Source organism: Corvus moneduloides, chromosome 1, assembly GCF_009650955.1.
Source record: "Corvus moneduloides isolate bCorMon1 chromosome 1, bCorMon1.pri, whole genome shotgun sequence".
In the NCBI taxonomy this organism is placed as follows: Eukaryota; Metazoa; Chordata; class Aves; order Passeriformes; family Corvidae; genus Corvus; species Corvus moneduloides.
In genome coordinates, this window is record NC_045476.1 from 40,374,503 (window position 1) to 40,388,811 (window position 14,309).

At 36.8% G+C, this 14,309-nt stretch overlaps 1 protein-coding gene across 5 annotated transcripts in view; it reads left to right on the forward strand.

The window, feature by feature from the left end:
- The window catches only part of TOPAZ1 (testis and ovary specific PAZ domain containing 1), a 42,949-nt gene that overhangs the window by 7,080 nt on the left and 21,560 nt on the right, over positions 1–14,309 (forward strand). For all 5 annotated transcript variants that reach the window (XM_032107342.1, XM_032107333.1, XM_032107314.1 and 2 more), the window contains 6 exons: positions 2,342–2,403; positions 4,791–4,921; positions 6,926–6,987; positions 10,147–10,253; positions 12,474–12,559; positions 13,279–13,416. In XM_032107342.1, coding sequence (XP_031963233.1) covers positions 2,342–2,403; positions 4,791–4,921; positions 6,926–6,987; positions 10,147–10,253; positions 12,474–12,559; positions 13,279–13,416 — 586 coding nt within the window. The remainder of the gene's footprint in view (positions 1–2,341; positions 2,404–4,790; positions 4,922–6,925; positions 6,988–10,146; positions 10,254–12,473; positions 12,560–13,278; positions 13,417–14,309) is intronic.

A 14,309-nucleotide genomic window follows, 5' to 3' on the forward strand; every position in this document is an offset into this window, starting at 1 on the left:
ACCAAGAAAAACATAAGGTTTAAATAGAAATAATGCAAGATTTTTCTCTGAAGATTAGTTTTTTTATTGGGATGGGTGTTCTAATTTTCTGTGTGTGGTCTTTCTAGGTGGCTTTATGTTACCTGTATTTTAAGTAACACTTCAGTTATTTTCAGGCTTGTGTCACCTTACAACTGCATTCTTCTCTTTTTTTACTCGCTGCTCTCCTTATCCTTTCCTTTTCATTAAACTCATGTGCAAAAGAGGAAGAAAATCTTCTTTGAGGTGTTGAACACTTTTTTGAACATGAGACTATAAAATTTTCAGATGATAATAGAATAAAATTTCTGCTAAAACAAGCCTCTAGGGAACAGGGCAAGTCCGTAGTAGGAGCATCCAACTTCTTGAGAAGCTGCTAGGCTGTATGATAGTAAATTCATTAGAAGGAGTATTCATTTTGGGCACAGTGTGTATGATACTGATGCCATGATGATTTTTTGCATTTTCTTTTATACCCCTTTTATAGCTTTTTGTATTCTTAGTGATTTTTAGCCTACATTCTTAGACTTATTTTGTTAAGCTAGGAGACGAAACATCTTAGAAGGCTTGTAGTTACGGATCAGAAAGCCCCAGACACCAAGGTCCTTTCCAGAACACATTTTGTGAACTAAGATAGAACCATCCAGGGGAAGGTTCCTTGGGGAGGGGGGCTCACTCGAGCCTCTCACCCGGGAACCTCTGGTAGATATGCTAATTAGTAAGACCTATAAGGTTATACCCAATCTATCGTGTTTGTGCATTGCGGGGTGCATTTCGGTGCATTCCACCTGGACCTGGTGCACCTAAGGATCCTTACAATAAATACCGAGGTAAAATCCCTTTTTCCCTTCTAACCATGTTTGATTCTTGATTTTAAGAGCAGGGAAAGGCATCAATACCTCATACACACTGTATAACAAAATGAGTATTTACTGTATATTACCTAGGGTAATAATGGCAGTGGTTTCCAATTGACTGTTCAGACAACTCTTGCACAGAATGGGAAACCAGAACTTCTGAGCCCTCGTGTATTGGTTATGGTAATAAAGTTTGCTGTTTATCTAAATATTAACTGAAAATTTTGTTGGATCTTGTAAGTACTTTATAGGGGAGGACAAATACTCCCTTAATTATTAATTACATTTAGAGTAACATTACAGATTATTAACTAGATGAACAATGAACTTGTTTGCAAGTCACACTAAAACTTTCTTTCTGATGAATTGTTTTGCCATTAGCCAAGGCAAATAAAAATGCGTGGTGATTCTTTCTTAGAATTTCCTCTTGATTTGCTAAAGAAACAGGCAAAATTTCTTACTTTGCTTTTTACTTGCTATAATTTGATGCAAAGATCATTAGATGGTGGTTAACCATAGCTGGTAGCAGTCAGGAACATATTAATGAACCGGAATACGAGAATATTGAAATAAGGCAATAGACCTTACCACAGTTTTATCAGGTAATTCGTGGTATCACCAGATAATACCAGATCATGGCCAGTTCATGCTAATTTTTTTTGTTGTTGTTGACTTTTACCAAATACAGTTGGAACTTCAACAGGTTATTTCTCTGGTGCTTGCATTTTACATAGAGAACAGTGCTGGTCACTTCCAGGCATCAGGAAAACATTGTGGCCTGAAGCCTGAATGGGGCAGTAGAACTCATTTTTCATATATGCTTCTGTTTGTCATTTTCTGTTGCCTTGACTAGACAGCTTGCTGTCATTGCACTTGGTGTTATTCACCAGGTACAAGCTTCTAAAATCTGTGATGATGATGTTTTATATATTCTGTATGTAACATTTAAATATGTATTTGTACCTCCTGATTCTAAGGAGAAATATTTATTTTTTTCCCAACTTATCTTTGAAATAGATATCTTTCTATGAACAGTTGTTTTTGTTACTTTCTTTGAGATTCATTGTTATGCAAATTATCTTGAATATAAAATTACTATAAATCACATTTTTTAGAAACTGATGAATTGGCTCATTAGCACAGTGTTTCCTTGATTTGCTATGCAGAGAAAATTTCCCTTCTCGGTATTTTAAGCAAAAATTAAATGAGATAATGAGCTTTTACTGAAAATTTTGGGTTTTGAAATGTCTTGGTTTTACTTAAAATGTTTAGGCATATACCTGAAGGTATGAACATAAGAAAGCCAAAAGAGAAAGTTAAAAAGAGTCTTAAAACAGTGTGTTGGATGTAAGGACACTGTTCATGACTAAAAGTATCACTGAGAACTTTTGATTTTATGTAACTAGTAGATTATTTTTGCTTTTGTGCAAGATAGAAATCTTAAATACACTTTCTGTTCAAAACAGATGCATGCAAGAATCTGGAGTTTCAAGTGATACTGAAAATTCCCATTATTTGGTGTTAAAAGGTAAGGGTCTCTGGAAATTTTTGGTATGTAATTAAAAGAAGAAGGAAACCAAAAAGGTGTTTTGTGGCAACGCCAAAACTTTCTGCTTTCCACAAAAAAAAAAAAAAAAAAAGAAGAACTTATCTGGTTTTGTATTATCTTTTTCTTGTAACAGCAGTTTGTTTCCTCATGCATATAAATCAACATCTTTCAAAATGGCACAAGTCTGGGTCATACAGGGAACATCTTCTCTGTAGTACTTGTCTGTTGGTAATACTGGTGGGTTGGGGTGGGGTGTTTAGTTTGGTTTTGGTTGTGGGTTTTTTTACATTTCTCCGATAGTTTAGGCAAAGAATTCTGTTAGTTGTTGAGGTCGTAGTAAGGTGCTGAGTCGTGCTTTGGAGTTTAGCTCACAGTTAGAGATGGTTGTTCTCTTGTGTTCATCGGCACACAGAATTCTGTAATCAGGTATATTTCCAGGTTGTCTTCTTGGGGTTTTTTGTGGATGCTATGCCCATTCCATTGAGACACAGTTTTGTTTCTAAAGGATGCCCTTTTTTAGTAAGATATGGCTACTTCTGACTTAGTGGGGTTTTTCTTCCTATTTAAAGCAGAACAGTCCAGCTAGGCAGCACATGAATATGATTTGTTTTGTTTTCTACAGCTTGCATACCAGACCTACTGTGCAAGGTATACCTGGTGTGGAAGTTTCTATTACATAGATTGGAGGAAAAGGATTTTGACTTTGAATAGAGGCCTGTTACTGACCTAGTGGACAACACATGGAGTGCTGAGACTGGTTTTGGAGGTTCATGGTGTTTCTGGTATCAGTTTGTCAGCTTGTTATTAATCTGACATTATGTGTTGATTTTGCTTCAGGCTTGAAAGGTGTCTGTGACAGTCCCTCTTGTGCTGGTTTTCCACATTAATGTGTTAATGTTCATGTAGAAAGAGTGGTTTGGGCAGATAGTGCCTCCTGGAAGGAAGTGCCCAGTGACTGTTAGGGGAAGAGAAGATTTCAGGCTTCAGGGATTAGAAGGCAGAATAAAAGGTAATGAGGTTTTAAGAGCTCAGATACCAAGAAATAAACACAAGTTCCCTGAGGAGAAGTAGAGGGGAAGTGCACAGTTAGGCCTCTGGTCATGTAAAGAGACAGAGGGGCCTTTGCCATGGAATCTGCAATGCTAAGGTGATTGAGGCCAAACCTGGCAGCAAATTCTGTACTATTCATTAACTTCTGCATTTTCTTTGCTGTTTTACTTCATGTTCTAGTGAAGTTTGAGGCTAAAAGTCTTTGGTTCTTCATGTGGTGCTTAAAATAAAGAAAATTAAGTCCTTCTTCCAGATCTGAGAAACAAGATCACATCATAATCTTAGATGAATATGCACACAGTAACTTACGTTTAAGACATGACTTTTAAAAAAGACCTGCATAGAACAAAAGAAAGGTGCCTGGTTTTGCTAATTACTGACTATTTATGTGTTCATTTAGAAATATGTGTTGCTGCTTTGGTGTCGTGTGTTACGTAGTGAGGTCATGGCTGCTTGTCTTAGTGGCTTCACCATTTAAGAAGGGGGAAAAGTACTACAGTAAAAGTATTCTGGATGACATCAGTCCTCTTCACCTTTCAAGTGGAAATCTTGTGTATGTTGTCTTCAACCAGATATGTCTTGTACTTGGTGATCACACAGAGAGACCACTGACTGTAAGAGAAAAGCCTTTCCCATACTAATCTGATTCTTTCTTCCTGTGTCTGGACAACACAGTGCAGTTGAAATTCATTCATGTAATCCAGTAGTGATTTTCTTTTCTATGCAGAACTCTTCTGTTGTACATAAACAGCCATTTCAGGAAGTTACGGCCAGGTGTATTCTTCATTTCCTATGGCACCTGCAAAAGGTGCTGAAATTTCCTGACACTGAATTCTTACTGAGCTTACTATAATACAGGAATTTGGAGTTTCTCAGAGCTATCTATATTTAGTTCAGGGTTGCATCCTGTCAGTATGATTAACTTACGCCTTTTTCTAACAAAGACTAAAGTCTTTTTGCTTAGCAAATTATCACACATATCTTCAACTGTGTTTTAATAAAAAAAGCTTAACTGAATTTGTTTCTAAAATACTGAATTCAATATTCTATAAATAAACCTGTTGTACTGTTCTACAGGGACCATTAAAGAACATACAGCTTGGATAGAATTTTAATTACAGATTCAGCCTAATATTTGTTTGAAATGGTCCTGGCCTTAAGCGTGAAATACTTTTCCATATAAATTTCACATTTAGGAAGTCCTAGGAGGTGTTAAATGTCATTAAGTTCTAAGCCTTTGTAATATTTAGGAAATAAAAGCTTTGTTGTCTTGTAGCATATGAAACATATAAAGCAAGGTGTTTATACATTTTCAGCTGCAGATGTGAAAACCCACAACTCCTCCAGAGGAAGCAGTCCTTTGGGAGATGTTAGTGAGGACCTTCTTAAAGACAGGCAACAGAGCAAACTAGATGAACTTTTGAAGAGTTTTGATGTGGATGAAAAGGTACTGAGAAGTTACACTTTCTCTCCTTAAACAGTTTAGGAAATTACAATCCACATAATTGGATAATTTCAATTACTAATGCTGTTTTGTCAACAAAATTTTAAATTTTCTGTAATAAAAAGAATATTAGCATTTCATAGATTAATATGTATTGACAATATAATCTTTGCTTAACAGAACTTGATTTTTTTTTTATTGTCACCAATAATTAAGCTTCGCATTTGAAATGAAACAGGATATTGTTATGTCAGTTGTTGCAGTAATGCTGTATTCCTAATGGTATGAAAACTACTGTTCCAATGAACACCTATGAGTACTGCTTTGCATATGTAACATCTTTACATAACATACCTAGTTTTAAATGTTGCTGTTAAATGCCTCTCACCACACAGTAACAGGATGGGGCAGTGTTGGCAAGCTGGGGAGCTGCACAGCCATCATGCATCCAAGAAGAATCATTCTGTGCTTCATTACTTGTGCAAAAGGGCCTTTACGTTAACATACGGACTTCTAGCTGTTCAGAGGGAACCATTTTCATGCTCACTAACTTTATCTGACCTTTCTACTTTCTCTGTCCTCCCTCCTCTAGATAATAAGTGTAGCTCTTTTAAGATTTGCTGAAGTTTTACACTATTTGCTTTTTTGATAAGGAATTGGAATTTGCATCTCTCTGCCACTCATACATAGTTGCTGATAGCATTTACTGTTTTCCTACTTCAAGAGTGGCTAGTGGTTTTAACTGGATAAGTTAAAATGTAAAATTCACATGGTTAAAAATTGGTAAGTGATTGAGAAGTTAATCGAACAGCAGAGAATCAGTTTCCCTTTCAAAATCATTTAAAAGAAGAGAAACATTTCCTTTAGCAAATGGAATTGGGGCTGCTAACATGCGATTCACAAAGTTAGTAGTGCTTTGTTTCCTGACCTTTTAGAGAGACAAAAAGGGTCTGTCAAATAGTACAGTTTGCTGATGGTGGGGTGCTTGTTGCAATATTGCCAGGTCAGTCAGTCCCAGTTGGGTTGTTTCATAGTCTTGTTGCTTTGTAAAATCAGTGTGCTAGTGCTTGCTTTTCTGTGCTGTGTTGGACAGCAGAAAATATGTACAAATGATCTCACTCAACCCAAACTTAAACCACAAAATGCATACCCTACCTAAGCCCTACCTAAACCTGTTCTGTATGTGGGTAGAAAATACCTGCACACCTGCAGGGGGAGTGCAGTGGCAGAACACTTATTGCAGGTACTCTGCCATTTGGGGAGATTTTCAGATTTTGCTTTTTTAATGGTTTTTCCAGGTAATAATCCTTTGAGAAGGGCAAAAACTGACCATGGAGAAAAGGCTAAAAATATTCGGGACCTGGTAAAATAAAGTTTGGAAATCTGATGAGAGTATATGCATCTCTCATTCTTCGGCTATCATAAATTTGTGATAGAATATTAAGTCCTAAGTTACTTCCTGAATAATGGATGAAACAAAGCCAGGATTTTATGACTGCATTCTGTATTAGTCTTTTCACATTCTCTCCTCCAAATATGTTTCATGCTGTCTTTTTTCTCCATATTGTTGGGGATTTTTTAACTATCCATGATGGTGTACAGCTGAGCAAAAGGCTTAGATTCCTTCTCGGTTCAGTTTTAAATTTCATTAAACTTGATGAAATGACTTGTGGTTTTCCACACATCTGCCAGGCACAGTTAAAATTGGGCAGTGGGCCTAAAAATTGCTGAAATTATCACGGGAGCAAAGAGGAGTGAAGGCAGTCACATCACCTTTTTTTCCAATTAACAATCACTATTTTCAAGAACACAGAGTATAAGGGCAGTACGTCCGTTAACAAAGATGTTTTAAGAGTAACCCTACACACCAAATTATAGTTCCTACAGTTAAGACTGTCTTACCACACCTTGCAGTGATCACTAACAGTTTTAAGTCTGGAGAGTAAAGCATAACAGGCTTAGTAGTGCTTTGCTGTACCTGAAAATAACTTTTCAATATCTTCACAGTTCAAGCTTGCAGATGGAGTGCCTGATGTTGAAGAAGAAAATAAGAGTGAAGCTGAAAAAAGGTACATACAGCGTGTCCTTCATGTAACCTGTGGTGTTCCCCAATTATTATACAAATGAAACGTGATGTTGTTACCTAAACATCATCAGTATTTAATTCAATTTTCTATGTTACTGTAACTATGTGACGAAGAAAATAAATATGTGAAATAATATCATTTCACTCTACAAAGTACAGAACAAGTATAGTCATAGCCTGACAGGACAATAGGGCTTATTTTTTTTTTATGACTGGTAACAAAATATATTCACTTCATGACAGTGTCTCACTTTTGCATCTCAGTGTTAATGTAGCATAAAATGCATTTCTTGACACAATAGCGCTTACCAGAACTTAACAAAACCAAAAAATAGTAATAAATAAATCATGAAGCTTTCATTTTTCTTTTCTGCTTATGAAAGAATTAAAAGATCTCATTCAGATTCAGGCTGACAAATATTTGTACAGCAGTAGAAAAAAGGTGCTTAAAAACATGTCACATGGAGTTAAGGACATGCTTTACTGTTCTTCTAGCTTCAAGCTGTGTTTGCAGTGTTTATTGTACACATTGTTTATTAGTCTGATTCACAGAATCACAGAATCACTGAATAAGCTGAGTTGGAAGGGATCCGTAAGGATCATCAAGTCCTACTCCTGGCCCAGCACATCAATCTGTGCCCAAGAGTACTGTCCAAATGCTTCTTGAATTCTCTCAGGCTTGGTGCTGTGACCACTTTCCTGGGGAACCTGTTCCAGTGCCCAACCACCCTCTGGGTGAAGAACCTTTTTCTAATATCCAACCTAAACCTCCCTGCACACAACTTCAGGCCATTCTCTTGGGTCCTGTCACTGGTCACCAGAGAGAAGAGATCAGTGCCTGCCCTTCCTGTTCCGCTGACAAGGAAGTTTTAACTGCAGTGAGGTCTCCCCTCAGTCTCCCCTTCTCCAGGCTGAACAGACCAAGTGACCCCAGCCACTCCTCATATGGTTTCCCCTCAAGGCCCTTAACCATTTTCGTTGCCCTCCTCTGGACACACTAACAGTTTAATAACTTTTTTACATTGTGTCACCCAAAACTGCCCCCAGCACTCGAGGTGAGGCCGCCCCAGTGCAGAGCAGAGTGGGACAATCCCCTCCCTTGCCTGGCTGGTGATGCTGTGCCTGATGCCCCCAGGACACGGTTGGCCCTCCTGGCTGCCAGGGCACTGCTGGCTCATGTTCAACTTGTCAATGACCAGGACCCCCAGGTCCCTTTCTGCAGTGCTGCTCTCCAGCTTCTTGTTCCCTAGTCTGTCTGTACATCCACGGTTGCCCCATTCCAGGTGCAGAATCCATCACTTTCCCTTGTTGGACTTCATATGGTGTGTGATTGTCCGATCCTGAATTAGTGTCAGACTGAGAAATTTTCATTCATCAGCAGTCCAGAAGTGGCAGAAAATTAGTTTTTGTGGGGAAGGTGTACTTAAGATGGAATCTTAAGTAATTAGAAGAGAAATAACATATTTTAGAGTGTTGTGGTTTAGGAGCAGTAATCAGCAATTAGCTACTGCAAAAATTAACCCTGTCCTGACTGGAACTAGGACACAGTAATCTTCAAAATAACCAATAAACCTTAGCTGACATAGAAGAGAGTACTGCTTTTTTTCCAACACCACTCACATTCTGCAACAGACTTGAGTGTGCCAAAAGTCTGTTGGTGGAGAATACTGCATCTTTTTGTTAATCCACTAGAGAGCTCCAAGCTCCTCCTGCTATAAAATACCCATTTAAATTTACCTTAGTAGCATAAATAGTTCTTTATACTGTAGAATAAGTAGATTGTTCTGAATAAAATATGTTTGTGCAAAGCAGTACTCTGTGTGGTTAGAGAAGAAGCCTTCATTTGGAGTTGAACTATTTTCTCTAGTTTTACTGAAAAATGTTACATTGCAAAGTTTTATCTAGAAGAAAACATAGTTGCTGTTCTTATTTAGCAAACTCCACTTCTAGTGATGCTGTTACTAAAAAAAATGCTTGTAGGGCTATATAGGTTACAGTTCCTGGCAAAATTATGTGTAGTTTCATGTCTAGATTAAAGAGCTCTGAAGGTAAACTGCTATGAAAATCCTGTTGTGTCAGATCTGAGCCTGGCATCCTGAGGAAGCCTAAGAAAATTTTACGTGGTAACTTGAAATTTCTGAGTAACTGAAACTGCAGATTTTTTTGTTCCCTCTGGAAACCAACCCAATGCACTGATGAGAATAAAGATCTTGAAAAATTTGGGTTTGTTAGATGGAATTTCTTCCTCTCTACTGTAGCATTTTTATTTCAAATTGCATTGAAAACATCCTGAAGTTTAGGAACTATTTGAATTATCCTGGCTATGAGAAGTATTAAGTATCTTGAATCCCTCATAGGAGATAGCAACTCAGTTTCTGTCTGCAGAGGAGTAAGCAGGTTGAAATGTCCTTTGTACTGAACCAGGATTCTTAATTGAAAGGGGGAAGGGGAGGGAGATCTTATGAAAGGGGATGATTTTTTTACCTGTGGCTTTGTTTAAAAATATGAAAGAGATTACTAAGTATTTTGCTAGCAATATTTTTAGCTTCTTTTTGAAAACGTCACATTTTAGTAGTTTAATTCTCCGGAATGTACATATTTGGGAATAAAAGCAGAACAGTCTTTAATTGGAGTTCCCTTTGAAATCACCTAAATCTTCTGTCCCGTAGTCAGTTTTTAGGAAAGAAAACAGTTGACTCTTCAAATGTAATTGGAAAAGCCTTGGGGCTTCCTCCTTTGGCAGATACTACATAACAGACTACTGTAAATTAGATACTTCTTCAGTGGTGACAAATCATCTCAGTCTTCTTGTCAGCATGGGGAGGGGGGAGGAGTGGTTCACAGGTGCCTTTTCTACTTATTTATTGAATTTCATATAGTTACGCCTTAGGGCAGAATAATCTCAGCTAAAATCATAATCAGATTGGACCAGGCAAATGAGAGTAATGAAAGTAAAATTGTTGGGACTGCTAGCTATTTAATTTACCGCAGGTTTTGAAGTGTTGAGTAAATTATTGAAGAAATTCTCATCTTTTATATGCTTAATCCCTCTTTTTAGGCATGCAGTACATGAAAGAAACACCTGTTTAATTTGGTTAAACAAATTAATTGTAACAAATTTTTGGTTTTTAATACTCAACAGTGACTGTAAATACAAAGGGAACTGCGAATTGTTATCAGGATTGTCATTGAATGACCGAAAAGTAAATCTCTTCAGTGAAGCTACAGAGATGAAATCCTGGACAAATGGTATTGTATGCTGTGTTGGTGAACCCTTCGGAATTTTTTTTTTGTGCTTTATTTACCTATGAAATCTTAAGGACTGTTTTCAGTTCCTGAGGGTGTTGGCTGGAATTTTACTTTGCATATATAAAAGCAAAACTGAAAGCTCTCATGTGATAGGTTAGTGAGGGGTTTTGGGTTGGGTTTTTAGCAGAATTCTATTTGGTAGGATCGGATAGAAATAATTCTATCTTAATATTTATTCTTCTCAGATACTTTAATGGTACAGCAGGGCCTGCATTCTTAGTAGTTTGACACATTGTGTTTGAGGTGCCTTATTAGCAAGTAACTTGTTTTCCTTTATTTGTGGTCAGAGAATGTGACTGCAGATTTGGTTGATTGGTTGGTCTTAATAAAAATTGCTAAATGGTTTGCCTACCTTACTGAAGGTCAGAACCTTGTTGTTTATGCCAATTCAAATGTTGTTGAGGCATTCGCTAGACTGGATCAAGGAAATTACGTGGATTTAATAAATAGCACTTCATATTCACCCAGTATATTTCACACCTGGGACAGATACCTCCTTAGTATCTTTGCCACCAGAGAAATCATAATGGAACTGTAGCCACTGCACATAACAAATCTGACACTTAGCCTTACATAAATGCATGGTTTATTTGGTGTACAAGATAGAGATAAAACAGGAATTGATTACTTACGGATAGATATTGCATTCTGTTTCTTTGCAACAGCTGCTTTGGAAATCAATTTTTTAGGATCAATGTTTTTAGAATTATTGCTTAATATGGATGTGTATAAACATGGATTTCTTGAATTAAGATCAGTGACGGGGTTCTTGTTTAGTTTCAAATTACACTGTCAGTCTGAGCTTGCAGAACAATTTTATCATCATGTCATTTAACAGTATTTTGAGGTAGTGCAAGAAACACAGATGCTATAAAAAGCAACTTTGAATATGTCTTCAGACTCGAGTTGTTTGAAACTGCTCATGTCTTTGGCCTTCTGAAGAGTTCTTCTACATCTTCCTTCTTAAAATCATTTGAAAGTTGCCAAAGCAAGAGTTTCTGTGCTAGTACAGGGCAAAACAGCCTTTTATTCCCAGACCTGTACAGGCAGGATTAGCTGTTTCACTTTAGTGCCTGCTTCCCTACAAGTCTGACCTACAGTCTGCAGGAAGAGTACAAACACTTGAAAGGACCTGGTCAAAAACTCTGTGCTTGGGGATGGGAAGAATCTGGAGGAAAGATCAAATTCCCAGTGGCATTTTTCCATAGATAGTGGTTGGCTGTTTTCTCAGTCTTTTTCTTTTCACTAAGTGTATCCAATCCTGAATTTATCGATGGCCCACCATCACTTCACAAGGTTTTGCGATGTGACAGTACCTGACATTAAATATTCATTGTTCTACACTATGTTGTGCCTTCCTATCCTGTGATGGCCCTATCTGTTTAGAAAGACATGCAAATTAAGAACCGAGTACCTAGTGCCAGTCTCTAGCAGAACATTTGTTACTGGATGCCCTTTAGTAGCTATAGTTTATCAGAAAGGGCTAAGCACCCTGTCTTTTGAACACTCAGTTCTTTGAAGGAGCCAAATGGGAATCCTAGAAAGCAGGGCATTCAAAGGCTCTCATTTGTCTTTAGATACGGAGCTGAAATTTTGAACTTTTATCTTCCATTAACATTATTCATTTTTCAAAGAAAGAAAACTGTAATCAGTAATAATTAAAGTTCTAAAACCAAGTTTCACGGTTAAGAAACCAGTGACTTACATTGGGCTAAAGCTCACTACTGCACTGCTTAAAACATATGAGTATGAAAGTTTTTCTATCAGTTCTGAAAAAATAGCTTAAATTTAGGGCTAGTGATGTTGGAATGCAAAGATTACTGATAAAGTGGGTAGGTTCTTTTCCTTTTGAAATTAAAACTTCTAGATATTTTTATTTCTTTTCTTATCTCTGTAAGATAGAGTAGGAACCTTGGATAAAATAGTGAATTTTTAATTTAAATGTGATTACTCTTGAAGTTTGTGTAAAGTCTCACTTTCAGGATGATTAAGAAAACTGTAATTTAAATTACTGGCTTTAGACTGCATTAATCAAATTTTCATTAATAGTTGTTGTGACTTGAAGGAACTATAAATATAAAGGAAAATAAGATAAATGAGAGAGGTTTCAGTATGATTCATTTTTATTATGTGACTTGCTGCCCTCATCCCAATTTTTAGGTTACAAATCTTCAGGAAGAAGTACTTTACTGCCATTGAAGAATTGTGGAGATTTTGAGCCATGGAAGACAGAGAAAAATGCAATTGTGAGTTGTTAAATCTTTGATTTCTGATCCTTTGGCACTAAATTTCGTATGGCTATTCAGACAGTTCCCCATATATCAAGTCAGAAATTATGAATCTGTACATGTTTATGTTTTTATACCTTTAAAGATGTTATCACTGAGTAAATACCGTTTCTGAGAACAAAATCAGTGATGAAGGGACAGCTATTCACAGTGGAGTTTTCTTGATTTCTGTTGTTAGCTTAAGCAAAATCAAATAATGCTTTTTGCTATATTGGTTTTTGTAGAACTGAAAAACAGACAAGGTTTCACATGCTTAGGACAGCCTGCTTTATCCATGATGCTGGGCACTGAAAAAGGGTAAAGGAAATTTATGCCCCAGAATTCTCAGATGGTTACTCAGAGCCTTGCAGGATCTTGTCACCTTTCTCCTTCCTCTTTACTCATTGTCCATCTCATTTAGCAGTTCCTGCATTATCCCTGTTTGTGGTCTTCAAGACAGCCTTTTGTTGTGTTAGACACTAATGTGACAGGACAAGGGATTGATCTTTGTGTCCTTTGAAAAGCTGCAAGTACAGTATAGAGATGAGGGTTGTTTCAGAGGCTTAATTATAGATCACACCTGCTGCTTTTGTTTATAATTTGTAGATATTTTGAAATTCTAAAAAACAAAGAACATGTTTGCTTTCAAGAAATACTAGGTGGCTTCTTCTGCCTGTTTTAATTTTATTTTATTGCAGGCTTCTCATTCAGTCCAGCAGATCCTTGATGCACTTAACTTGCCCCGTAGATACTGCAGATATTATTTCATGACTTCACGTGGGTGTGAAAGAGCAAAATGTTGGTTCTGTCATGTTCCTGGACAAGGGGAAGAAAAGGTAAAAAAATGTATTGAAGTAAGGAAAAGATTGTAAGTGTGAACACTTTTTAGAGCAAAATATCGTTTCCTTTGTTCATTTATATATGGAAAGGGAGCAAATTTCAGGGGTTGATGGATGAAAAAATTGTTCAGAAATTCTTCCTCTCAAGGTCTTCTAAAGTTTTTTTTAAACATGGTATAATTTTGAACTAGTAGATATTTTGAGAGAACATGCATCAACAAAAGAGCAAGAATTAGGCTGTACAAATACAGAGTAGCAGAATGGGCAGATTCTGAGACATTTCTATCCTGAGCATCAGGGACTTTAAGCAAACCTTTGCAAAGGCTTTTTATGCATTGTTAAAGCCAAAAGTCATCTGTGGTATATTACTTCCTGCATGTTTTGTGCAACACGAGCATAGTTGTTCTAAAATGCTATAATCTCCTTAAATGGAGCAACAATTCTCATAATATTTGCAAGCAAAAATAGTTTTCCAGTGACAGGCAAATTAAATGTGTTTTCAAACCATTTAACAGAGATATTATGATTTTAATGCTTCCAAGAACTGTGCAAGGCAAGCTAATTGTGCTGACATTATGTAATAAGATTTTGAAATTGGCTGTATGAAAGTTTTGTAAGTTAACTGGAAGCAAACAAAAACATCGAAACAAGTAACCAATAACAAACGCCTAAACTTGTCCTCACAAGGTCTTACAAGACTTATATCTTACCTACCATCTTATTGGTATGAGTGCAATTTTATCACTAATGTCAGTAGGTAAAACATTTCAGAATCGAAATACAGAAAATAACTTGCAGTTAACCTGTTAGACATAATTGCTAAAAAAAAATTAACATCTAAAGGAGCTTGTCTGTCTTCCTGATATCTTAGATATACTGTGTCAGAATTT